We start from the raw sequence: 27,701 nt of genomic DNA on the forward strand, positions 1-27,701 counted from the left end.
CCCCAGTAAGAACTGAGAGTCCTATTTCAATAGGTTAAGATGGTGGCTGTATGTTTACAACCTGAAAAGTGAATTCGGCGTTGGAGCCCACGCCGCTGAAATCTATTTCACTGATGATGTTGAGTCAGCCTTGTTGCCACAATAAGGCTGCCTCCTTTTCTGGAACGACCAGCTCTAAAACCTGCACACTGTGCTTTCACAGTTTGCAATGGTAGCTTCTCTTTGCAGCTGAGATTTTGTGAGACTTTGCATTTTTAAAAATTACTGCATTTACATATTGGGTTGTGTGGAGGCAGTAAGTGATGCAATAACATCATTGTAGGGTATTTGAGCAGATTACTGTAGGTCTTTACATTAGTGTTCATTTTTAAAGGTTCCCTGAATGCACACTTCTCATTTGGATTTCTTTAGTGGGATTCCACAGTGCAATGTAAGGCTTTTAGAATCCTTACTTGCCTGCTAAAAATAAATCACTAATGCTGCACACAATTGGACATAATTGAACACCTAATTGAACATATGCAGCATCTAGCTCCAAAATGGGCCTGGGTTTGTTTTTTAAAAAAAATAACAGTTCATATACTTGCCAGACAAATTAAAATGATATGGAATTACTTTCAGTTACATAGTCTTGCCAAATATATGAAATTTTTACAAGGTTGAAAATTTTCATTGTGACAGAGTGAAGTGTCATTTTGTGTTGAATGTATTTGCTGGCATTGAACTAATTTCAAGTCAGCAGGGGCTTGTGGATAAATCGTGTTGTACAAATCTATTGTTACTCTTTAAAAATAGAATGAAGACAGGCGGATCTTTCTCAGGCAGTTTTTCTTTTAACTACTCCATCCTATTCATATTTTATTATTGGAGATGCTAATGACAGAGCATTTAGTTCAGAAAAGCTCACCAGTTTACTTGAAAACATGTTATGCCTATTATTGGACTCATGAATTAAAATAACTCTGGATTGACTAATGTGCATTTATTTCGATAGCTAATTGGTCAAGCAGTGGGTGGAAATTTATACACACAATATATATGCTCCACACGTTGTTAAAGTGATCTTGGGTGATTTGATGGGCATAATTTTAACCTATACACCAGTGACCAAACTTCAGCTGAGAAGTGCTACGGTAAATCCTGAGGTCATAAAAGGAGTTAAATAAATAATAAGCCTTTTATTTTACATAAGGAACTTAATTTTAATACTTTAATTCAAAATATCTCAGCCAGCTATGTATTTCACCAATATTTCTCCTGGCTTCTGGCAATGACCCAAAATACTTATGCTTTTTATGAATACAACAATATTTCCTCATTGCATGAAAGATTGGAAAGCAAAGTATCAGTGAAAACAAGAGACTTAATTGACCTTGGAAACAGTTTGTTTCAAACTCGTAGATTAACATAGTCTAAATTTGAAATTCCCTAGATATGCTGAAAAAAACCATTGGGTTTAAACTAGACAATCCTACATTTTCCTCCAACTCAACAAAATTCTTCAATTTGGAATCTAATTGCTGAACAGAAAAATGAGGTTGGATGTCATTCTAATAATATGATATCCAAACCTGCGTATGCTTAATGGATGCAAAGTTTTACATAGGTATTTACATATTTTTCATATCTTGAGCCTACATCCATTAAAACATTTTAAAAGTGTTTTGGACTCCAATGCTATCAGTCATCCTAACGTGGAAAGCTCCAATAATTGAACTGTAAACTAATGTTCAAGGGTTGGTGTGCAATGGTGATTTTTTGAAAGCCTGCACCTGTATTGAATTTGGCAGAGAGTCTGAACAAAAGAAACAAAACTCTGTTGTCTCCAGAACAATAATTTTTCAGGAAACTGCTCTTTGAATGTTTCCAGTCCGGATAATGAGAAGCAACTTTGACAAAGAGAAGCTTCTGACCTACCTGGCAGCAATTAATTACCCTACTTTCTAATGAAGGTGTTTGATTTCATTAAGGGAATATCTGACTAATATTACCGCATGGTTAATGGGAACATGGTCTGATTTTTTTTCCCCTAAATGTTGGCATTAATATATAAAAATGCGTAATAACCTGTAGGTGAAGATAATATCAAAAGTAGAACTCTTGCAGACAAGGCTTTCAATTAACTCAGATTTCAGGCAGAATTGAACCGAGCAGCTCATTTTTAAGTGAAGAAAAACAAGGAAACGCAGAGAAAGAACAAGCTTGAATTTATATAACGCTGTCGATGTCCCTGTCACATTGCAAAACACTTCACAGCCGATGAATTACCATTGAAGTGTAACCACTGTTTGGTAGGCAAATAAGGCAGTCAATTTTCAGCAGGACGCCCACAAACAGCAATGAAATAAATGATTAGTTAATCTGTTTCTGGGGGTGTTGGTTGAGGGACAGATGTTGGACGGGATACAGAAAATCTTCCATGCTCTTTTTTGAATTGTGCCATGGGATCATTTGAGCAGGCAGACATCTCAAATGAAAGATGGCTGCTCTGAAATTGGAGTGCTCCCTCAGTACTGCCATGTTGGCCTAGATCATGTGCTCAAGCCGTGAATGGGGCTTAAACCTAATAGATCAATTACTATCTGGAAATGAAATACTGGTTTACATTTTGTAATGAAACCCTTCATTGGTACTTAATACAATATTGAAACATTAACTGGTTGTCGTAATTATGGTTTTATTTAGTGTGTAATGTACCTTTAAGAATAATACTTGTTAAGAAAGATCACATGATCTGTCGGAACCAATAGGGGAGTAGCGCGGGCTATCCCAGCAGGCAGTGTAAAGATAGAGTTGGAGTTGAAAGCCCACGTGTAGTTGCTGCTGAGTATATTGTAAATAAACTTAATGGGCAGAATTTTCCGTTTGACATGCGGGGGGGTGGACGGTGATGTTGGGAAAGTGTCCTGACGTTGCTGCATGTCCATCGCGATATTTCGCTGGGCAGGCGCGCGATGAAGTCTGACGCCTGCCCGCCATTAAACCTAAAGGGCCCACTTAAGGCCCTTTAGTCTTCAACTGACGCCGATTTTTCGGCGCCCGTGCGATCTTCGGGTTGGCGCACAGGCGCAACAGGCAGGCAGGTAAGAGACAATTGTATTAACCTCATCCACAGGCGGGATAAGAGGGCTTAGTGGGGTTGTATCTGCTCTGGTGAAGTATTTATTGTTGAAAATTTTTCAAACTTGCCTGGGTGATCTGCAATACTTTAGAACGTATCCCAGCTGCTTTTTCTGGACTCTTAGCCTTCAGGTCAGCACTCTGCAATGAGGAATCTTTTCTGGGCTAGCAGGTTTCAGGAAGCCTCCCCTGAGCCTGGGTATGGATCTGATCTGCCCATTGGAGGCAGCTCCTCCTCTGAGGAAGGGAGGGCTAGAAGGGGGAGGAAGCCAGGAGTGCACATTCAGCCTCCAGGGGAGCCACCTTTGGGAGGACAGGCGCAGGCACAAGGGGTGCAGGGCCAAGAGGTAGTCCAAGGCGGAAGGGGCTGCAGAAGATGCCACAATCCTGCTGCCAGGGTATACAGGCGGCGAAGCAGCTACCTCAATATGTCTGAGGTGCAATGCCGAAGGAGGCTCCGTCTCTCAAGGGAGACAGTCAACTATATCTGTCAGATGATTGGGCCTGAGATCTCCCCTAACTGTGTGGATGGACACCCCATGCCAGTGGCACTAAAGGTCACAGCTGCCCTAAACTTCTATGCCTTTGACTCCTTCCAGGGGTCGGTGGGCGATCTTTGCAGTGTCTCCCAATCAGCTGTCCACATTTGTGTCAAGCAGGTTACAGATGCTCTGTTCAGGCGCGTATTGACCTTAATCCACTTCCATTTGGACCAGGCAAGCCAGACACAGCGAGCCAGAGGCTTCACAGCGATTGCTGGCTTCCCCCGTGTCCAGGGTAAAATAGACTGTACACATGTGGCCATCAAGGCGCCAGCAGGTGAGCCCGGTGCCTTCGTCAACAGGAAGGGCTTCCACTCCATGAACATGCAGATAGTGTGTGATCACAGGATGCAGATTCTACAAGTCTGTGCAAGGTACCCAGGCAGCTCCCATGACGCCTACATCCTCAGACACTCCCAGGTGCTGGGGCTCTTCAGTGCTCCAGCCCGGCTGGATGGATGGCTGCTGGGAGACAAGGGCTATCCCCTCAGAAGGTGGCTCATGACACCTCTCCGCCATCCAAGAACAGAAGCTGAGCAGCAGTACAATAGGAGCCACGCCTCCACAAGGGCTGTGGTGGAGAGGGCTATTGGTCTTCTCAAAATGCGCTTCCGATGCCTGGACCACTCAGGGGGAGCACCCCAGTACCTCCCAGATCGTGTGTCACTGATAGTGGTTGCATGCTGCGCTCTCCACAATCTTGCGCTGGAAAGGGGGAGGCAGTGGACGATGAAGACGTCGACGCAGTGACTGTGGCTGCACACGATGAGCACAAACATGGAAATGCTGAGGGGGTGGATGGTGACCCGGGACTACTCCAGGGAGGCAGGGACACCTGGGATGCTTTAATCCAATGACAATTCAGCTAGCGCAACACAGATGGACCACCAGGGCAAGCCTGGGCTGTAGGCTTGATAATCAACACCTAAGTGCAAAATCTGCCAGGTCAGCAGCACTAACTAAGGGCCTTGTAAATAAAGCTGAATGTCCAACAAATCAACCATTATAATCTTGTCAACCATACACATGCAGAAGAAACGAGGCACCCTCAGCCATGGTCACACATCTGCATTTAATGTGTGAAGCAAAAGAACTTATCACAAAGAGAAAACAATAGTGTTAACAATCAAAAAGAACTAATTAAGACCTAATCTCGGGCCAACACAAAAGCACCAGTGATAAACCCATGGTGCGCCTAAGGTGCCTTATGCTTTCATTTCCGGGTGCTGCGTCTTGGTGCTGCCCCATCGCTCGGAGTGGCTTGTGAGCCAGCCTGCTGACTCTGCTGTCCTGTTGGCCTCGATGACTTTGGCAGTCGTCCTCTGGCCCGTGGAGCCTGTGCTGGCCCCACCTGGGAGGGAGCTGCCTGTTCTGCAGCTGGCGTCTCCCCAGTCGTCGCAGCCTCACTGGATGCTATGGTCACTGGCAGAGGGGCGGAGGAGCTGCCGCCCTCATCCGGAGCGTCCTGAGAGGAGCCCGCAGAGACGACAGGCAGCTGCTGCGCCAACATGAGGTCGCCTCGGACCTCCCTGCTTACCTTGGATGGATGGGCAATAAGCTGGGAAGCTTGATACCCACACCATCTCCCACACTGGCAGTGAGCAGCTGAGGTCAATGCCGATGTGAGGGTTTGCTGGTCAGAGCGCATCCCCAGGAAGCCCTGGCTGATCTCCTGGAGTAGGCTTTCCACGAGAGTCCCAACTCTTTCCATGGAGGACGCATGGCACTCGGACATGTGTCTCATTGCTTCGCCAAGCGTCCACATAGATTCCTCCACCACGGAGACCAAGCCAAGCACAGCCTCATGTATCTCCCCCAGATGCTCCCGCACACCCGGCCGCATTTCCTGCAGCTGCTGTGTTGCGGACGACCCCAGAGGCACATCATCAGGCACCGACTGAGCATGTGCCTGGTTCCCTGCAGTCCTCTGACTGCTGGCGCCATGGGCACTCTCTGTCTCTGCCAGCTCCTCCAGTGACTGTGAAATGCCCCCATCACAGTGCCCCGGGACACTAACTGTTGTTCTAATTCCTACCGAGGTGCTAGTATCTGTGCTGGTGCCTGCCTCGCAGAAATGGTGTGATGCTGGTGAGACTTCAGGCCCCTCAGGTGCGAGAGGGGGCATCTGCTGCTCCTCCTCCCGGCCGTGCTCTGATGATGCTGAAAGGAAGAACAAGGACAGTGGATCAGTTAGTGTGCAGACACTGACAAAGTTCATCCCTGTCCCCCTGGATCATTATACGCTCAACCTTCCATAACCAATGGTCCAGCAATGTTGCAACAATAACTAATTTAACAATCATCAGTGCTATGGCTGTTGGGAGAACAATGCTGACCTCACTGTTGGGCATAAATACATGGCCGTGGCACCCCAGCCTCACCGCCACCAGTAGACCTGGATGCATGGCGCTTCTCCAGTTTAAGGGCCTCCTGTTCGAAGCAGGTTTGTATGGAGAGCTGTGCCTGGCCGCCTCCAGTCCTCACACGCTTGGCCACGTTCTGCGCATTCTTCTCCTGAAAAAGAGAGAAAAGCATTGATTAGGACAAATTGCACATGGACTCTGTTTGCGCACGGCATACCCCAACCAGAGTGGTACATATCAGGCCTCCAATGCCTCCTCACTCTGCTGCTGCTGATCACTCAAACAAAGATGCTAGGCCTGCTCCCCACCCACCCCCACCCCCACCCCCTTGGACACATGCTGCCTTCATCACATTAGGAACCACACGGTATTTCCTCCCATAGCAAGGAGGCACAAGCACGTGCAGCGTAAAGGGCAGCTGATGGTTTGTTGCCACGCCAGCTTGAATTTCCCCTTCCACCATCTCATCACCCTGACTTGGACATGTGCTGGAGTCCTGAGTCTGCGCCTAGGTGCAGCTCCTCCAGGTTGCCCCCAAACCAGTCATGTGGGACTCAGATCAACACATGCTGCGGGGGAAAACTCATCTCCTCATGACCCACTCAGGCTGACCTCAGCATGGGCACTATCTGCTTGCCCACCCAGCAAAGGAAAAATGCCATTAATGATTCAATGCTGTTATGACACTGAGATTTGTGGGGATGGGGGGAAGCGCAGAGGATAAGCTGACCTGCTGGGTTAAATGCCCAATGCCAACATGGTACTCACCCAGCCAGAGCGCAACAAATCATTGAAGTGCTTGCGACACTGGATTCAGATGCGCCGCACCACATCAGGGGAGCTCACCACCTCCGCTACCTCCTGCCAGGCACGTTTGGTCATGTGGGGGGGGGCCTCCTCCTCCCACCCTGGGGGACCAACACCTCCCGCTGTGCTGCCACTTCCTTGAGGAGGGCAGCAAGGCAGTTATCAGAAAAACGAGGGGCACACTGGCCCCCCGCTGGCCTACCCTGCAGCCTGGCCTGCTCACCCAAACCCCTCTGTTGCGGCCTTGCACTGGCCATTGGGAGCAGCCCACAGGAGGCTGCCAGGCCTTCTTTTAAACAGGCTGCCGGGTTGCCATTGGGCCCAGCGGTCTGTGCACGCCCGCTGCTGCCCGCACACTCCCGCTATCCACGGGAGTCAGGAAATAAACTGGGTGGGCCTTAATTGGCCCACACGCATAAAATGGCGGCGTGGACCCGATGGCAGACAGTGATCAGGTCCTTGCCCGCCCACACCCACTCCCGCTTTGCTTGCCGCCACCACCCCCTGCCCCCCCCATGTCAGACGGAAAATTCTGCCCAATGATTCCACCCAAGAAGTGTCTGCAGATCAAATCTATCATCAATAGAAGCAACTCGGCCATCCTTACAGCAACGGTTTTCCTGTTTTAAATTCTGATTGACTCACACCACTGCACTTTTTCGTTTATTTTGGATTTCCTGCATGCATAACCTTTCTTTTCGCTTTTTGAAAAGCACCTGTTTATTCAAAGTCTCTAACCCATTAATACGTTTTCTGTGCCGTTATGAGCTTTCCCACAGATGGTTTCAGTGCCACGCTTTGCTCACAGGGGCTGAAGTTGAGCAAGGTGTGAAAGGATCACACTCTGCCAAAACTGGCATAGAAAGGCACTGAACTGAATAAAACTGAATGAATCATTTACTCTGGCTCTCAATATATCTTTCATTTATTCAGAAAGGGCAGCCAGGGGAAGAAACATGCAGGCAGTCCTTCCACAATAGCAAATCCTGACTGCATGCCGGTAGAACATTCACCATAAGAATACCTTTTGGTGAGGGGATAGTAACACGGAAGATTTGGAATGCTATTACCAATGAATGCATCAAATGTCACAACCCTCCATGTATTATCCAAACTGGACCTGCACATCACCTACCCTGGCAAGTGGAATTCTGAAACACACATTATCTCTCCAATTATCTACTTGTTTTAAAACTGCATGTGCAAGATAGTGCATCGAATAGTATTTCTCACAAGAGAATTTGAGCAACACTACCTGTCACATAGTGTAAAAAATAAGGAAAGAGGAACAGCAGCACTGCACAGATAATAGCAATGCCCTTCACTGAGTTGAGTATGCTGAGCTGGGCATATTTGATGAGGGAAGAAAAATTGGGAACTGCTAATTAGTTTGCTGAGGGCAGCTATCCTTATTATCTAGGTTAACAGCTGTTGTAGCTGAGAGTATGTTGAGAGATCTGGAGATTCATTTTAACAACTCTCCTGTTCTTCTTGTTCCCTGTAGATTTGAACTTGGTTCTTGAAATGGTCTCTTCCACCATATGAACAAGCTATAAATTGGAAGCTTGTTAAGATAATAGCCAGGGTTATGAGCAAGACAGAAACATCTGTCAAAGTATTAATTAATTGCTGATCAACTGAGTTTATAAGATACAAGCTAAATCGCCATCTTTCAGGAGTCTGTCTCTTGAAAGCAATAGTTACAAGAGGAAGGCATTTATTAGCTGGATATTATATTGGGAAGATTGCAATGAAATGTTTTCCTGTTGATTGAGTTTCCTCCGTTGCCTTGGTGGGTGAAAGTTTTGTTAACTGGGATGACGCCATACAAGAGTTCTATTTATATATGCAGAAAAAGTTGTTGTGGATATTGTGATTGAAGCAGTAGTTTAAATCTGCTGTTAAAGAAGGGAACCATTTATGGAGGACATCTGGTACTCCAGCTGGTGTGCAAAGGTCTAATTGTTCGTTTGTAAAAGGGTGCATCAAGAAAATCAGACTGTACTGGATTTAAAAAAAATACAGTGTGGGCTAATGGAGGGACCAGTGTAGGTGAAGCTCGGTCACCTGGACTAGTACATAACTATCATTTTACTCTGTAAATTAAAACAATATTGTGCATTCTATTTATGTGACATTTTACTTCAGTTGTGGAATGCAGCACAGAGAAGAATAACAGCACATGAAGCAGTTCAGTCTGACTAATGGTCACTTTGCCAATTAAAGTGGTTGTGGGTGGTTTTCATAAATTTTTATGAGGTGATGTAAAATAACCAAATAGATTATTTTATTGGTGTGGCAAGCAGTGGGAATGATACCATAGGATGTGACAGGACATGGATAGGTAACCAGAATGGGCAGATAATTGCTGGATGGACTTTAATACTGTTATGGCACAACAGATGGTAAATGCTAAGCTGCTCAAATCCCAGAGGGAAACTTGAAGCAGCTGTCACAACTATTTGCAATTTGTATTTATTTCAAGATGTGGGCTTTGAATCCAGTAATAAGAAGGCCACCTGAGGTTTAGAGGGTTTTTACAAAACTAAATTAAACATTTATTAATAAAAGAAATAATGTTAAGCATATACATAGGCTACAAATTACTACTATGATAACTTCTAGCTCCCCTAATTAATCCAACTCTCAGTTACACCTCCGTTAAGGCAACAGTAAAAATACACAGATTTTAAAAGACTCAGGCAAGTAACACTATACCCTGAACAGTCAAATTCAAAGTGAGTTTTCTTCACTTCAGGAACTTCAGTTCTTGCAGACAGTAGTTTGGACACAGAGGCTGGAGGCTTTTCACACTTGTTAGATCTTAGAATTCCTTCCCTTGCACACAGCCTTCTCTCCTTTATACATATTTTCCCCTTTGAATGCAAATTCCCATTGTTTCACTATGTCTTTGGACTTTACCTCTCTAATAATAAAAATCTATCATTGTACCAATTTTACCAGTAATCTTTGTGAAAAATAAACACACTGTTTCTTAATTTCTCCTGGCTAGGTGAAACATTTCACCCCCTCTTTAGAATTCAAGCTAGTCTGGTTTAATTAAAAATGCAAATGTTCCCTTTATGCCTCACATTCTAAAACTTCACCCATGTTTACCTATTTAACATTTCAAACCTAACCTCTTCTTACATCAAAGCCTTCAGACCAGCTGTCTCTAATTCAATTAAGTCCCACACACACACACACACACACACACACATACATAGACACAGACCCCACTATTACTCTACCTTACAAATAACATTATGGAAATTATTATATCTTCCTGATAAATACAAATACTCTGAGATGATGCATGTTGGAAGAAGGAATAAAGAGAGGCAATGTAGACTTAATGGCACAGTCCTAAAGAGTATGCAGGAACAAAGGATCCTGGGGCTTCATGTGTATAGAAGTGCATATTGAGAGAGTGGTTAGCAAAGCATATGGGATTTTTGGCTTAATACATAGAGGCATTGAGTACAAAAGCATGGAAGCTATGCTGAACCTTTATAAAGCTCTGATTAGAGTTAGAGTATTTCATCCAGTTCTGGTCACCATATTTTAAGAAGGATGTGAGGGTTCTTGAGACAGTACAGAGGAGATTTATCAGAATGGTTCCAGGGATGAAGGATTTCAGCTCCAAGGTTAAGTTGGAGAAGTTGGGGTTGCTCCCCCTGGAGCAAATGAGATTGAGAGGAAATGTGATAAAGGTGTACAAGAACGTGACATATTTTGAAAAGGTAGACAAAGAAAAGCTGTTTCCATTAGCTGATGGTACAAGGGTCCGGAGACACAGATTCGAGATTTTGAATGCGATGTAAGGGTGATGCGAGGAAGGACTTTTTTTATGCAGTGAGTAGTAATGACCTGGAACTTCCTGCCTATGAGAGTGATGGAAGCAGAGCCAATAAATGATTTCAAAAGGAAACTGGATGTGCAGTTGAGAGAAATAAATTTTCAGTGTGTAGCAACAGGGCGGGTGAACGGGACTCTATACAGAGAGCTGTCATGGACTCAATAGGCTAAATGGCCTCCTACTGTACCATTATGATTCCATGTTTGACTTCTTTTCCCTTTGAATTATTGTTCCCCAATCCAAAGGTGACAAAATTTGTATTTAAATACTGGGGTAGCTACTGTGGATCTGTAATGTTTCTGCTGAACATTGGCCAAGATCTTCTGATTTCTGGATGGTCGGAGACCATACGTACCCCAGAAGATGTGTTACGGGACCCCTTGGAACTCCCAACACAAGGATTCTGTGGGAATTGCCTGGAAAATTTGAACTTCTGATGGGCAATACCCCTGCTCGCTGGGGCCCTCCAAAAAAGTCTCCAACTCTGAGTTAGAGTCGGAGATTTCAGACAATTCCGACTTACTTACCTGAATAGTTACGCAGGATATGTTAGACAGAAAAAAACCTAGACTAACTCCTGGATAGCCATACAACTGACTTCCAAATCACTCTCACTAACACCCCCGACTCCCACCTCAATTCCCTGAGTCAACCTCTAACCTGACCTGGCCAGTCCCCACCACCCAACTTCCCCCAGACCCAACCTGATGAGCCCCCAACTCGACCTGACTAGCCCCCGACCTGACTACTCCCGATCCACCTACCCACTCACCCACCTACTGCCCCACCCAGCTGCCACCTTACCCTCTTATCCATTTACCTTACCCACCTTACTTCATTACCACCCTAACCCCTTAGCTTTCCTCTATAGCTTTTCAAGGAGATTTGGGACATTACCAAAATATGACACTGAGTACTTTAAAGAAGGGGCACAGCTTCTGCACAGATTCTCTCTGCTGCTCCTGCCCAGGGTCCCTGCGCTGACTGAGTTCTGCAGGACCCTCCATCAGAAGATTGCAGTGAAAAATCGGAGAAAGGTAAACGTGTACATTTTTGTCTGATCAGGGTTGGAAACAGGGGTTCCAACCCTGAATGGAAGATTTGGGCTATTTAGTTTACTTTGTCAATGTCAGCACATGCTGAATGTATTTTCTTACGATCAGGTGAGGAGAGATCGAATGGCTGCCTTCTTACCCCATTCTTTGGGCGGAATTGTCCCAGATTTGCACTAAGTGTGGTAGCGGGATGGTAAAATGACATTTATGGAGAATGCACCAGTTGATGGTGACTGACAGTTAACTGTCAAGCAATTTCTTGACCAATCAGAGTCAAGCTGCCTGGTTTAAATTTCAAACAATCCTCGGCAGTTAACTGTCATTCACCATCAACTTGTGCATTCTCCAAGGCAACACCTCTACCAATCAGAGTCCACTTGCCAACCAATCAACACTCTCTTTTCATCAGTATAAATATGTTGTTGCCCCGACATTGGTATTTTCTTGCGAATTGTCCTGATGAGCGCAAGATGAAAAGCTTTGATAAAAAACAACTCTTTTTTCAGCAATACTCAAATATACAGCTGGAAGAATGGAAAGGGAAGAGTGTCACTTGACTTTTCTGTATGCAGGGAAGAGTGTCACTTGACTTTTCTGTATGCCTGGCATCCTCAATGCAGAGCAGGACAATGGCCAGTACAACGGTGAAAATATTAACTTTGGGAGATGGTATCTTGATCCTTGTGTAGTGCACACAAACTAGAAAATGTTTTTGCTTCAAATTGTATTCAAAAAATATAGTTCTAGCATCTAGTAATGAGATTTTTCACATAATCAAACACAGCCGACTTTTTGATATTTTAGTTACTTCAATTCAACCATGTCAAAAATAAATACTTCGACAGGGGCTGCTTCGTTGCTATCATTGAATTCAAGTAGAAAGGCGGGCACACAATTATAAATGAATGTCTGTTCACATCCAAAATATTTTCCTCCGAGATGTTTACGGGGAAATTATTAAGGGTGGCTAAAATCAATATAAAAGCTACCTGTGGTTTTATATCAATATTACAACCTCAAAAATCTTAGGGGGGAAAAGTAGTGTGAGATAGGGAGGCTGTCATCAGATATTCACTTCCCAGAATCCAGCTCCTGCCTCCTCTTATGCTGGAGCATGTTTCCACTGCAGATGTTTTAATTTCACTGAGTTTCTTAATTTCCTCCCGCACTATGGCCAGTATGACTGAACACTGGATAGCTTCCCCTGTGCAATTCAGTAGAAATTTGTTTTGCTGCATTTGATATGAAACCTCTTCAATTGCATTTACTGGCAACAATGGCTTTGTGAATGCATGTTGCAGTTTAATTACTACATGATGCCCAAGCTGATAACTGAAAGCAAAACTACCCTTTGAGTTGCTAGAATTGGAATTGTTTATCTGGTCTGCAATTGACTTCACTTTGTGTGAATTAAAACACCTTCCATATTCTTCTTTCTTTTTACTACGTACCTCTGTGTCAATGTTTCTCCTGCGGCAGCATTTGACAGGCTTGGAATAGGCAGCTGAAAATGTCAAAATTCTCTTTCGTCATTATCCACCCCCACCCGATGATTGTCTTTCCCCATAATGCAATAATGTGGCTTGGCAACATTGACGTTCATTAGAAAATGTGTTCGAAGTTCCATAAGAGCATGGTGGTGATTTCTCCACGCGACTGAAATATATTGAGTCCCATTTTTAACCACATTGGAAAGTTGTCTGATCAGTTATAATCATTCAGATTACTTTGAGCTTGAGAACCAGGGGGAAAAAAACGATTTTAGACAATGTAAATATTTTCCTCCTTCTGTTCTGTTTCACTTTGGAGCCAAATGCGTGTGCTCGGTGACTACGGATGATGAATCATCAGGAGGGCCTCTGAGCACACAGCTGTTGTTTCCTGTCTCTTTTCCCAGTTGTTCCAGAGAGAATTGGCCTCTGATCTCAGTCCTACATCTGCTACAATGTGAGCAAAACAAGAGAAAGGTGATTTGTTTAAAAATTTATATTGGGTACAATTCTTAAAAGTAAGGTCAACGCTTCCAAAAGTGAGAAGTCCTGTTATTTACTCAGGCTGTGGAGAGAGCAGTGGGAAGATTTCCTGAGACAGGCAAACTGGAAGCAAGGGTCTCCCGGACATACCGTAGAAGTTCCAGACGGAAGTCTTTTAAATGTTTTTCTGCAGTTTGCCTGCCTGAGAACCAGCTTGATTGACAGGAGGACAAAGCTACGGGGCAGGGCTGCATCTAAGGAGCAGAGAGAAGGGAGGGCAGAACAGAGAAATCGGCAGGGTGGGAGGTGAGGTGAATGAAATGAATGGGATCACGGCGAGATGTGGTTAGATAATCGCGGCCAGGGGGATCGTGGCGGTTGGGGGACACGGGACAAGATTACGGAGGTGGGTGGGGGTAAGCCGATCCTGGAGTCTGTGAAAATGTTTGCTTGCCGTGCCAGGAGGAAACATCCCTGTTGCACAAGCTGAGCTGTAACTGCACTTTGCTTATGGACGCTGCTCATTTCACCTCCTTATATCTGCTCAGTTTCCCGAGCACATGATGCCTATCATCTCTCCTTATATCAAGTGGAGCTACGGAGCTGAAGAACTCAGTTTCAGATCTTCTGATCATAATTTGATTTAGGAAGCTGTTTTATGTTTTTGAGAGTAGCAAGCATTTGAGGTGCAAAATTTCGGAATTTAGAATTGCATTGAAGGCAGAAGTGACTGAATGATCTTGATAGAAATGATAATCAGGGTCATTATGACATTCTCCTCCATACTGGATTATCTTGCCTATTTTTAATAGTAACTGTGTGCATGCATCAAATAAATTCAATAATAACAAGGGATGGAAGAAGAAGAGAAAGGACCATGCAAATTCATCAAGGAAACAGAAACAAGGCATTAAGGCCAGTTCTTTCTCCGTTGACTTGGTGTCACTTGCTATTTGAGTTACCATTTCCTGCCATTTGTAATTCGTAATTTTGTCTTAATTAGTATAAATTCAGTGTTAATTGCAGTTTTATTCTGAGTAAGTTTTTCAGCAACTTGCTTCTTGCACTCAGTATTCCATCATTAAATAATCTGCTGTTTGCATGATTGTTTTTAGATCAGAGAACAGGGACCAAACCTTAGATCAGAAATTCTAAACTTAGATCAGAAACTCATGCTTCAGCATCTTATCACGCTGCAGTAAGTGTGAATGGCCTAGTTGGCTGCATTTCAAATCCCAAGAAAAGAAAGATCCTAAATGATCTCGCAAGCTTCCATTACTATGACTTGACATTTTTTGAGATTGAGAGTTTGGGGAAAGGAAGAGTGCGCTTAAAAAAAAACGATTTAAAAAAAGGTATCTGCTATTTCTAAGAATTTTGAGTTTCTCTTTGCTAAATTCAGTGGAATGCATTTCCACACCTCGACCATTGACCTTGGTGAATTCCTTAGGGTTAGGTTAATTTATGTATTTCAGGTGGACTTACTGCATTATTCCCATTTTTGCTGGGGAGTTCACCTTTGTGCTGGGGTGGGGTTGTGTGTGAAATGGCAATTGCAGCCTCAGGATCCTGTTGAGCAGGACCAGCCTGCGGGGCAAGATATGCACCTAAAATCTTAAAATCATGGATGGAAGGAATTAATCAATCACCCCATGATGGACGCCCTGAGGGAAAATGAGTCTTCATAGGCCCCTTTACTGGTGCTTACTAATTCTGGGTGCCAGTAACATGGACATTGCCAGTGTCTGGTGTTCTTATATAGTGGTAATAGCACGAAATTTGACATATGATGTCACTGGTCATTCCGGCTAACTTTGAATAGGCCCCCTCTCTCCTACATTAGGGCTTAGACCATGCCCCCACCACTCCCTTCCCCCCCTTTCTGGCAGGCGATTCTGAAAGCAAAAGGAATTTATAGGTAGCGAGCCCCATTGACAGGCCTAAAGTGGCACAATTAAAGCAGAAAATCTTGCTCTGTCCATCCAGCTACACCATGGAGAGATGAGTTTCTAATGAATAGCAAGCAAAGGAGATGGGTTGGACAACAAGATCGTGCAATAACATTAAAGGTTAATGCAATGACTCGAATTCTGTCCCATAGTGTCCTTTGCATCGTTCATTTACTATTCATTAAGCTCAATATCAACAACCTCCTCTTCATTTATGAACCATGATGATTACACCTTGGATACAATTGACCTTTAGATCTATATTAACTCTTATTTCAACTCTTTGACCTAAGATTTACAGCTGTAACACCACTGATAGAACATTTAAATGAATTCATTATGGTTGGCTTGAGGATCTCAAACTTTGGTCTTTAAATCCAATTATTACTTTTGACCGTACGTAAGCGGGGTACTCCTGTCCATTTGATGACTTGATTTGATATAATTGATGTGGATTGCTCGCTATTAAGCTATTAGTTTCTGTATTCATTCACTGGGTTACTCTCTTCGCCATCATCTCTTGATTCTTGCTGTTAGCACCATCCTTGGAACTACCCATATTGCTATAGTTCCTACAGCCAAGATTATTTTATGATATCTTTCTTGATCTTATTATGTTATTAACCTTTTGAGTGTTTGGTAGCAGAAAGCTTTGCATACAGTTGTTTTCATTATCCAGATTTCTTCGTTTTAGTAGAAGCATAGAAATGACAAATTTGCAACGCAGTCTCACTTCCAGCTTCATAGTTAATACATTCGAGAAGCTTTAGAGGTTTCCAGATGCCATGTTATTTTTGTGGCAAGTTTCGTGATGAATCTTACATTTTGTGATTGTTTGATTGCAACTTCTGTTTATGATTTGAATTTTATTTTCAAGTATATTCTGGTTGTGAATTAATTTTCCAGTTAGAATTTCAGCAGCTTTTCAGGAGGAAGATATTTAACATCTGCCTTTATCACCCAAACTTTACCAACGAATAGTCAAAAAAAGCTTAGTCTGGATCTTTTTTCATAGGTTTTAAGTGTCTTAAGAATTCCATTGTGCCAAAACAAACTGGAACAAGAAAAGGAATCTCTTTGGGTGGTAAATAAACAACATTATAGAATAATCCCAACCCAACTACATAATAAGATAAGACAAAAGCTGAAGGAGGATGAATTACTCAGTAGCACGTAGGGAAATAAGAGTTAGACATCGGAACATGGAATGTTCTAACCCTATAAATAGGCACATTGTAATTACTGGAACAAGTTGGAACAACATTGCTGGAATATTATTTGAATCGCTGAAGTTGTTTGGTTGGTGCAGAATGAAACTACACACAAAATTGGAACAGACCACAAATATTATTATTCGCATAAGAAAGCAATGAACATGAAATGGCTGCTTGTAAAGAATCAAAATATTTAACTTGCTGCATGCAATGGGTAATAGTTTCAAACTGGTGATAACTGCGATAAATAGCAAAATGAGCAATGGTTTGATATTGCATGAGTAAACACACCCAGGGAGGGGGTGCAGGCAGTATTGGGCTGGATTTTTGTTGAATTGGGATGACTTGGGAGGCCCTTTAAAAATGGCGGACTGGTCCCAATTCCGGGATTCTGGACCCCTCCTGGGGTTTCCGATTTTTGGGAGTGCCTTTCAAGGGTGCGGCTGGTTCAGGTCGCGAGCCCGCATCCTGCTCTCCCAACCTGACTGGCTCCATTGCAGGGATAGGCATGGCCTAGTCATCTGCAATTTTTATGGAGCCAGGCCCAGCTTTTCAAAAAGCTGCTGCTCACGGCAACTCAATGGTGTCGTGAACCATAGCCTGGATGAGGGAACCTTTTGAAAGGCAATTCCCAAAGGACCTCCTCATGTGTTTCCCTCACCCCCCATCCTTTCTTTATGGTCCCTCAAGTAGGTGGGCCGAGTCAGGAATTTTACCAACTCAACTATCCAACTCAAGGATGAAAATCCAGCCCAATATTTTACCTCATTTTCTCCTCCTCGCTGACAAATTTTACCCTGATAGAATGAAGATTAATTTCAAAATGGACCTGTCAGCACTAGGGTAACAGAACAAATTGCATGGATGAGCTGAGTTCAGAGGGTGGAAGATGGGAGGTCAACAAAGTTGGAAGTAAGCAGTCTTCTTGATTGAGAAAATGTAGGTTTGGCAGGATTGAACAGAACTGTTGTGAGCAGTAAGGTCCAGCATGAGATAGTGGCCAGGAGGGGCAGGGGGGGGGGGGGGGGGGGGGGGGTGGGGTGGAAGTGGGTAAAAAAATGACAGCTTTAGCCTTCTCAATGTTTAGCTAGAGGGAATGCAGACTTATTGAAGAGGGCATGTCAGACAAGCAGTCCGGCACCACAGAGTCAGAGAAGGGATTGTTCTTAGAACCTCTTCCTAGCACAAAGGAACATGGTTGTGGTTGTTGGAGGTCAATCATCTCAGTTCCAGGGCATCACTGCAGGAGTTCCTCAGGATAGTATCCTAGGCCCAACCATCTTCAGTTGCTTCATCGAATACCTTCCTTCCATCATAAGGTCAGAAGTGGGGATGTTGGCTGATGATTGCACAATGTTTAGCACCATTCGTGACTCCTCAGATACTGAAGCAGTCCAGGTCCAAATGCAGCAAGACCTGAACAATACCCAGCCTTGGGCTGACAAGTGGCAAGTAACATTTGCTCCACACAAGTGCCAGGCAATGACCATCTTCACCAAGAGAGAATCGAACCATTGTCCCTTGACATTCAATGGCATTATCATCACAGAATGCCCCACTATCAACGCCCAGGAGGTTACCATTGACCACAAACTGAATTGGATTAGCTATATAAATACTGTGGCTACAAGAGCAGGTCAGAGGTTAGGAATCCTATGGCGATAAACCCACCTCCTGACTCCCCAAAGCCTGTTCACAATCTACAAGGCACAAGTCATAAGTGTGATGGAATACTCTCCACTTGCCTGGATGAGTGCAGCTCCAACAACACTCAAGAAGCTTGACACCATCTAGAACACAGCAGCCAGATTGATTGGCACACCATCCACAAACATTCACTCTCTCCACCACCAATGCATAGTGGCAGCAGTGTGTACCATCTACAGGATGCACTGCAGGAACTCACCAAGGCTCCTTAGGCAGCACCTTCCAAACCCACAACTGCTACCATCTAGAAGGACAAGGGCAGCAGACAGATCGGAACACCACCATCGAAGTTCACGTCCAAGCCATTCACCACCCTGACTTGGAAATATATCAAGGTATATATAGGTGATATATCACCGTTCCTTCACTGTCGCTGGGTCAAAATCCTGGAACTCCCTCCCTAACAGCACTGTGGGTGTACCTACGCCACATGGACTGCAATGGTTCTAGGAGGCAGCTCACCACCACCTTCTGAAGGGCAATTAGGGATGGGCAATAAATGCTGGCCTAGCCAGCAACACCCACATCCCATGAATGAATTTTAAAACATGTTTACATGACCTTTATTAAAAGATTTGGATTGCTTGCAGTTGAGTGTTTGGGGTCGAAGTGCTTATCTGAATTTAAAGAGCAAGAGTGAATGCAGATTTGTTTCCACTAAGTGTATAGTAATCACTTCTTTATTTCTATTTCAGTGTTTTTTCCCGATGATAATCAGATTGCTGTTGGTCCTGAAAACTCGCTGCAAGAAACTGATTCCTTCAGACCTCTCACTGAGTCAGCTTCAATTGTCTTTGATGAAGATAAACCGATAGCCAGCAGTGGAGCTTATAAAATTGATTTTGATAGTCTTGATGTTTTAGACTCTTTCCAACCTCACTCCCCTTTGGATCCAAGTTCACCTGTGAAATCAGAAGGTTCCAAAATTTGTGGACAAGCCAGTGAGAAGCCTCTGCATGCTCCAAGCAGTACCAGCTCGGCACCACCACAATCTCCTCCATTCACACGGAAGTCTGATGGAACTACAGATGTTGGTCGCTCAGAGGATGTGGCAAAAACTTTGCAGGCAGAGGCTTTTAGCATAGCCTCAGATAATGCTCATGGTGTCAAGAAAAAGAAACCTAGACCACTATCTTTAAAAAGGAAGACTAAATCAGAGAAACCAGCAGAGACACAAGCAGAAAAACCAACAGAGACCCCAACTGCGGCAGAAACTCAAGCAAGGCCTACAGTCCCTGAGGCTAATAAAGAAGTGACTATATCGCAATCATCCTGCAACAGTTTACAAAGTGCAGTAAATCAACAGGACTCTCCCATTCCTCATCAGGCTTCCTGCAGCTTTGATCCAGATAATCTTTCTGACCATAATCCATTTGCAAGTGGAGATAAACAACAAACCTTACCAGTAGCACAGAGTGAAAGTGAGACTGTTACTGTTGTGTTAAAAGAATCCGATAAAATAGCACCAGAGTCTGGAACACTTTCAGATCCTCCAGCTGTGGGCCATGCAGTGAGGCTGGAATTTGATTATTCTGAGGATAAAGACAGTTTTGAAACTGAACAAGATAAAAAGCCTGTTCCTAAGAAATTTGGCAAAAAATCAGGTGGAAAGATGCCACTTAGAAAGCCAAAGATAGGAATCAAGAAGGTTCCAACAGTTGAAAAGGTAGACAATGCTCTTGCTACACCATCTCATTCAACTGCTGATCCTGATGATATCCCTATTCCAAAGACCACATATTCATTTGACCCTTCTAAATGGGATGATCCTAATTTCAACCCATTTAGCAGTAATGTACAGGTTCCAAATTCTCCCAAGTTGCCTCATGCTTCATTCAGTTTTGACATGGACAACTGTGATAACTCTGTGGACCCATTTAAATCTTCTACAAAAATCTCAGGATCCCCTTCCCATTCCCCTGCTTCATTCGAGGTGAATGATGACACTGGTACTAGTGAGGGGGATGTTAATAATAAATCATCGAAGAAGAAGAGGCTACCTTTAAAGACGTAAGTAATAAAATTGTTCATTTTAGCAAGATGTACAAAAATGTACTGAGTCTTAATGATCAATATTGTGTTTTGCAGCTTTCCAGTGACATGAATTGTTTGATTACAGGCTGTTGTATTTACAAAAAAAAAAGCTATCTGTGTTTTAGAAAATACCAGCTTATTTGTACCTAGGAAGTACTTTGTGTTGAAAAAGATCTGAAGATGGGTTGGTGGTACATAAAAATATAAGAAATAAGAGCAGGAGTAGACTATAAGGCCCCCTGAACCTACCCCACCATTCAATACGATTATGGCTGATCTTTAGCTTCAGCTCCACTTTCTTACCTGCTCCCTATAAACCTTGATTCCCTGAGAGACTAAAAATCTGTCTATCTCACCCTTAGATAAATACAATGATGGAGCATAAAAACCCTCCGGGGTACAGAAATCCAAAGATGCAAACCCTTTTGAGTAAAATACTGGGACTGATAAAAAAACAGTATGAAGTGAAGAGATACATATTCATTCTTTACTTCTGCCCACTACTTTAGCACTTTTCCTAACAACTCTGAAAATACTTCTAGCAGTGCCCTGGGAGCAGATCCTCTACCCAGTGTTTGGCAAGGGAGGTTAAATAAGAAGAAAATGGGTGTTGGTTTCTGTAAATTTGAGGCATACTTACTTTGCACAATAAGAGTCAGTGTTTGTATACCCATATTCTTTGCTGAGGCCTGGACAATATTCAGGCCTGGGTTGATAAGTAGCAAGTAACATTCATGCCACACAAATGCTTGGCAATGACCATCTCCAACAAGAGAGAATCTAATCATCTCCCTTGACATTCAACCACATTACCATCACTAAATCCACCATCATCAGCGTCCTGGGGGTTACCATTGATGAGAAACTTAGCTGGACCAGCTCCATAAATACTGTGACTACAAGAGCAGGTCAGAGGCTAGGGATTTTGTGGCACGTAACTCACCTCCTGACTTCCCAAAGCCTGTCCATTAACTACAAGGCACATCAGGGGTGTGATGCAATATGCCTCACTTTCCTGGACACCATCCAGGTCAAAGCAGCCCTCTTGATTGGCACCTCATTCACCACCTTAAACTGACAATCCATCCACCACCAGTGCACAATGACAGCAGTGTCAACATCTACAAGATGCACATCAGCAAATCATTAAGGCTTCTTCGACAGCACCTTCCAAACCGTCAACCTCTACCACCTAGAAGGACAAGGGCAGCAAGCACTTGGGAACACCCGCAAGTTCCCCTCCAAGTCACACATCATCCTGACTTGGAAATATATTGCTTTTCCTCCACTTTCAGTGGATCAAAATCCTGGAATCCCTCAACTGCACTGTGGGTTTAAGAAGGTTGCTCACCACCACCTCCTCAAGGGCAATTAGGATGGACAGTAAATGCTGGCGTTGCCAACAACCATGAACAAATAAAACAAGCTGATCGCGGTGGTCGCGAACAGTACAATTGATGCAAAGCACCCCTAAATTAGATTAGAGAGAAGGCTGTTAACTTTGGTTCCTATTTGTGAGTATAGTTCATGTGTGTGTGTTTGGTGTCAAACATGAACTTTGTTCTATTCACATACTTTTACACGGGTCATGTGGCTCAGCAGATAATGCCCCTGCCTCTGAGTAAGAAGCTTTGGGTTCAAGCCTACTCCGGGACTTGTTGGGCACAGAAGGAGTGCTGGGATGCAGCTAAACAAGTTGATAATCAACCAGCTAATCCTTCCAATATGTTCACATCAGGTGGTAAGAGTGGGAGAGTGCTTGTCAACGATGCTTGACGCAGACTGGTGCCCCTCAAGCTATAACCAATTGTCTAACAGAGAGAGATGCCTATGTTCCTTCGTGGACTTGGCTAATTACACACAGGACTTTTACATGAAGAAAATAACCTTTAAACTTCCATTTTAATTTCAAGCCACCAGATCATTTCAACTTCACAGTTATGATAATGTGAGCATTCTCTTCTCTTAGTATATCTGTAATATCTTTTTATTTTCATATTCCACCTTCTCCTTCTTCTTCCTGCGAGAGTGGGATGAGGAATAGATTACACCTGCTATGGTAGGAAGGGTAGATGAGCAAATTACAGACATTTCATACTGAACTTCGCTCCAGTATTGATACTGCTCAGCAGAGGTGAACTGATGACATGGGAAAGTGAGGGACTTCGCAAATGCCCCCATGAATGGTTCCATGTTGCTTTTATATTGGCGTTCCCTTTTTTCCCTGAAAACCCTGAAGTATCCCGCACCTTTTCGTAGAAGCTAGCCTACCCTTGTTGCTGAGCCAACAAAAGTGTGACGATCACACAGTAGGTGTTTTCACAGGGAGGGTTTCTTCTTTCATTTTTGAGCTCTCCCTTCAGTTATCCAATTGGGAACTACTGAAATTCATAGCCTGATTGTAGGATTGGAGAACACATTTTAACCTGTGGTTTCCAGGAAGACTGAGCATCTTCATCAGCTGGTAGCCAAAATGTTTCAGATTTGATCAAAAGTTGGCCAATAACTGGAACAGACATGAATGTCAATTCTTTTTGAAACTTCCAATTCCGGACATTCAGGAACATCCATTTTAACTTTTCTTCCTCTTATGAGGAATATCAGCTCCAGAATAAACATTTCTTGCAACAGGGCATGAATTAACTTGGAAACTTGAATGGGTCATATGTTTTGAATGATAGTGAACATGGGTAAAAAGTGTTTCCATCTTCAGGGGTCATCGGAATAGACGTAAAAGGGCGTTGGTGCTCTAGAACAAAGTAATTCTAACATGTTAAATTGGTGGCTAGATCAATAGACAAGTTATTAATGAGTATTTCATTTTCATAGATCCTATTGTGATTATGTTGTACAATTATCTGGAATTACTCTTAAGCTTCCACCATTTTGTCTGATCATGATTGGTGTATTGCCTTTTTGGTGGCTCAAATAACCCTGGTGTTATTTATTCAATAAGATGATTTGATGTAATTAAAGGTATTCAGAAATACCTTTATTAACTATTACATTAATTGATAGAATATCTCAGGTTTTCAATAGGACATTAAGGCTACATTCAAACAGCAATATTCAAGTTTTGTATCTATCTTCAATTAGCCATAGTTGACATTCATGTTTTAATTGTTACACAAGGCAAGTGGTTATAACTTGAGGGGCACCACTCTGTGGCAAGCATTGCTGACCAGGAATCTCTTCCACTTTTACCACCTGCCATGGGAGTGTTAGAAGGATTACTATGTTGATTATCAACTTGCTTGTCCTGTGTAATGTACACTTCTCCCATGGCCAACAAGTCCTGGAGTGGGACTTGAACCTGGAGCTTCTGGCTCAGAGGCAATGGCACTACTCACTGAGCCATAAGACCACCCCCCAAGTTTTGTATAAGCCTGGGTTAATGTAGAATTGAGAGTTGTTGATGGAAAAGAATTGTTTGGCACAAAAGGAGAATTCAAACTTCATAGAAACTGCAGTTCAGTTACTAAAGAAAACATTTGCCTGGACTATTTTTATTTCTACAGAAGAATCTAGAAGTGGTAAAGTTTTGAACTGTCCTAGAAATTGGTTTCAAAGTATAATGAAAAGCAAGTCAATTCTGGATAGAACCAGATGACCTTCTATTGTATCACTCATGGGATAGGGTAGTGGGGGTGGTGGTGGGATGGTGTGGTGGAGATGTTTTTTAAGCATCTCTTTCAGTAACTGCTTCTCTGCTTGTGTCTTGATCTATATTATGTCTATTTGTCTATCTCGTTCCATCTTCCATTTTCATCATAAGCAATTTCCAATTTTACATCAAAATATTCAAAACTATTTCTGATAACTGCAAACATTACGCATGACCTCAGTTCATCTCAGCACACCTCCTTTTAGCTTGTTACTGTATTCAGGATTGCAAATATCTGATGCAATGTTTTGTGATGTCAGAATGGGCATTGGCCAGTCAGGGGAGGGGGGGTAATGGCTGGTAAAATATTAGTGCAGCTTCGACAGATCTAGGATGTTTAAAAAAATGATATTCTGATAAGTTAATTGTTTTTTTTTTACATATCTGTACAAAGCCACACTTGCTTAAAACTTCTGTCAGGAAAATGAGTGGAATCAGCTCTGTTGCTTGGCCTCATCATTATTGATCTCCTATCCTATGTGATTCTGCTTGTTCAGTGATACAACAATCAATTTGTTTAAGATGGATTATTAAATAATCTGGAATTATTAAAATTAAGGCCTAAGGTAAATTAAATTTTTGACTTTAATCATCTTTATTTTCAGTAACACAGTGGGGAGGAGACTAGGAAGGAGAATGTTACATTTTAACAAAATAAAATCTCAACATGGACTTGGAATTTTTGCAATAATCCATGTTTTGAGAAAATTACTTTTGAACAAATTGTTGAGTGTTAAGATCCTGGAGAAAGAATTTAGGGCTGGCAGATTGTGATGAACTTTAATTTTGAATATAGTAAGAATATCAGGAGAGAAAGACTGTCTTAAGAACATATAATAGGAATGTTTATAGAATCAATTACCTCAAGCACAGTATCATAGCACATTATGACTTCTTTCCTTATCGAGTTGTGGTCATTATTTTTTCTTTATTGTCTTTAACTAATTACAGAATAACTAATTACAGATCTTGAGAAGTCATATGCAAAATATAGTTAGAACTAACTGAAATTATTTTCTATAGAACGATTTGCCTATTCTGAGAATATCAGAGAAAAATCCTGGACAGTTCGAAAAAAGTTACTTTTTTTTTTGAATTTCTAAGTTTGATGTAACTCGATCTAAGAGATGAGAACAATTTTAACTCTGCCTTCCTGCCTATATCCCACTCAATTGCGGCAATTTCCGGGCCCAGTAAGGAAAGTTTAGGCTTCCACTGCCCTGGGATTCCACCACCCCTGTTCCTTCCACTGCCTCTTAAGTGCAAGGCTCTTCCAAAGCATCTTCCTTGTGACTTACCTGACACTTCCTTAGGCAATTGATACGATGGGTATAAAAGTTATTTCACAATGATTATAGAAACAGAAACAAAAATGATTGTGGTGGAACTGCATTGCATGAGCACATTTTGTGTGGGTGTGTAATGTGTGGAAATGTATCTTTATATATAAGATGGCCAGTTTGAATTTTACTTCAAGTGCAGAATTTTTGGATTTGGTTAGATCTGTTTATTTTACTAGATGCTGATTTCAGGAGAATGTATAGGAGAATTTGATTTTTACTTGTAAACTGCTCCTTTATCTGAGCAGATTCATTTAATGTGCAGAATATTTGAGGTTTGCTTTTGTTTCCATTTCTCACAGTTGTTTGCCATTCTTGCATCATGCTCACTTCAGGACAGTGATACATCCCATTCTAACAGTTAATATTTGACAGATACAAAAGTAGAATTACACACTTTAAAGACTTTTCATAACAACTGGGCAGTGGCGTGGTGGTATTGTCACTTGACTAGTAATCCAGACACCTAGGCTAATCCTCTGGGGACCTGGGTTCCAATCAGGTTCCACCACAGCAGATGGTGGAAATTGAATTCAATCAATAAAAATCTGGAATTAAAAGTCTAAAGATGACCATGAAACCATTGTCGATTGTCGTAAAAACCCATCTGCTTCACTAATGTCCTTTAGGAAAGAAAATTTGCCATCCTTACCTGTTCTGGCCTACATGTGAATTTTAACTGCCCTCCAAAATGGCCTACCAAGCCACTCAATTGTATCAAACCACTAGAAAATCAATAAGAAATGAAAGCAGACGGACGACCTAGAATTGATCTAGGCACTGGAAAGACAACGACAAACTCAACCCTGTTGATCCTGCAAAGTCCTCCTCACTAACATCTGGGGGCTTGTGCCAAAATTGGGAGAGCTGTCTCACAGACTAGTCAAGCAACAGCCTGACATAGTCATATTCATGGAAGCATACATTACAGACAATGCCCTAGACATCACTATCGCCATCCCTGGGTATGTCCTGTCCCACCAGCTGGACAGACCCAGCAGAGGTGGTGACACAGGTGTATACAGTCAGGAAGGAGTTGCCATGGGAGTCATCAACATCAGCTCCAGACCCCATGAAGTTTCATGACATCAGGTCAAACATGGGTAAGGAAACCTGCTAATTACCACATACTGTCCTGCTACCACACCACAATCCCCCACCACCTCAGCTGATGAATCATTACTCCTCCATGTTGAACATCACTACTCCTCCATGTTGAACACCACTTGGAGGAAGCACTGAGGGTGGAAAGGGCGCAGAATGTACTCTATGTACCCTGGATGGGGGACTTCAATGTCCATCACCAAGAGTGGCTTGGTAACACCACTACAGACCGAGCTGGCCAAGTCCTAAAGGACATAGCTGCTAGACTAGGTCTGAGGCAGGTGGTGAGGGAACCAACAAGAGGACAAAACATACTTGACCTCATTCTCACCAACCTGCCTGCCGCAGATGCATCTGTCCAAGACAGTATCAGTAGGAGTGACCACCGCACAGTCCTTGTGGAGATGAAGTCACGCCTTCACATTAAGGATACCCTCCATCGTGTTGTATGGCACTACCACCGTGCTAAATGGGATAGATACAAACAGATCTAGCAACTCAACTGGTCAACCATGAGGCGCTGTGGGCCATCAGCAGCAGCAGAATTGTACTCAAGCACAATCTGTAAGCTCATGGCCTGGCATGTCCTGCACTCTACCATTACCATCAAGCCAGGGGATCAACCCTGGTTCAACAAGAGTGCAGGAGGGCATGCCAGAAGCAGCACCAAGCATACCTAAAAATGAGGTGTCAATCTGGTGAAACCTCAACATACTTGCGTGCCAACAGCGGAAATCGCAAATGATAGACAGAGCTAAGCGATTTCACAGCCAATGGATCAGATCTAACTCTGCAGTCCTGCCACATCCAGTTGTGAATGGTTGTGGAATTAAACAACTCACTGGGGGAGGAGGCTCCACAAATATTCCCATCCTCAATGATGGAGGAGCCCAGCACATCAATGCAAAAGATGAGGCTGAAGCTTTTGCAACAACTTTAGCCAGAAGTGTTGAGTGGATGATCCATCTCG

General features: G+C 43.1%; 1 protein-coding gene across 1 annotated transcript in view; it reads left to right on the plus strand.

Annotated features, from left to right (window-relative positions):
* Positions 1 to 27,701, plus strand: part of LOC144694412 (uncharacterized) — a 296,780-nt gene that overhangs the window by 202,270 nt on the left and 66,809 nt on the right. The window contains exon 18 of the mRNA XM_078564775.1: positions 19,285 to 20,599. Within this exon, the coding sequence (XP_078420901.1) occupies positions 19,285 to 20,599 (1,315 nt within the window). The remainder of the gene's footprint in view (positions 1 to 19,284; positions 20,600 to 27,701) is intronic.

The sequence above is a fragment of the Cetorhinus maximus genome, chromosome 20, assembly GCF_964194155.1.
Source record: "Cetorhinus maximus chromosome 20, sCetMax3.hap1.1, whole genome shotgun sequence".
Classification (NCBI taxonomy): Eukaryota; Metazoa; Chordata; class Chondrichthyes; order Lamniformes; family Cetorhinidae; genus Cetorhinus; species Cetorhinus maximus.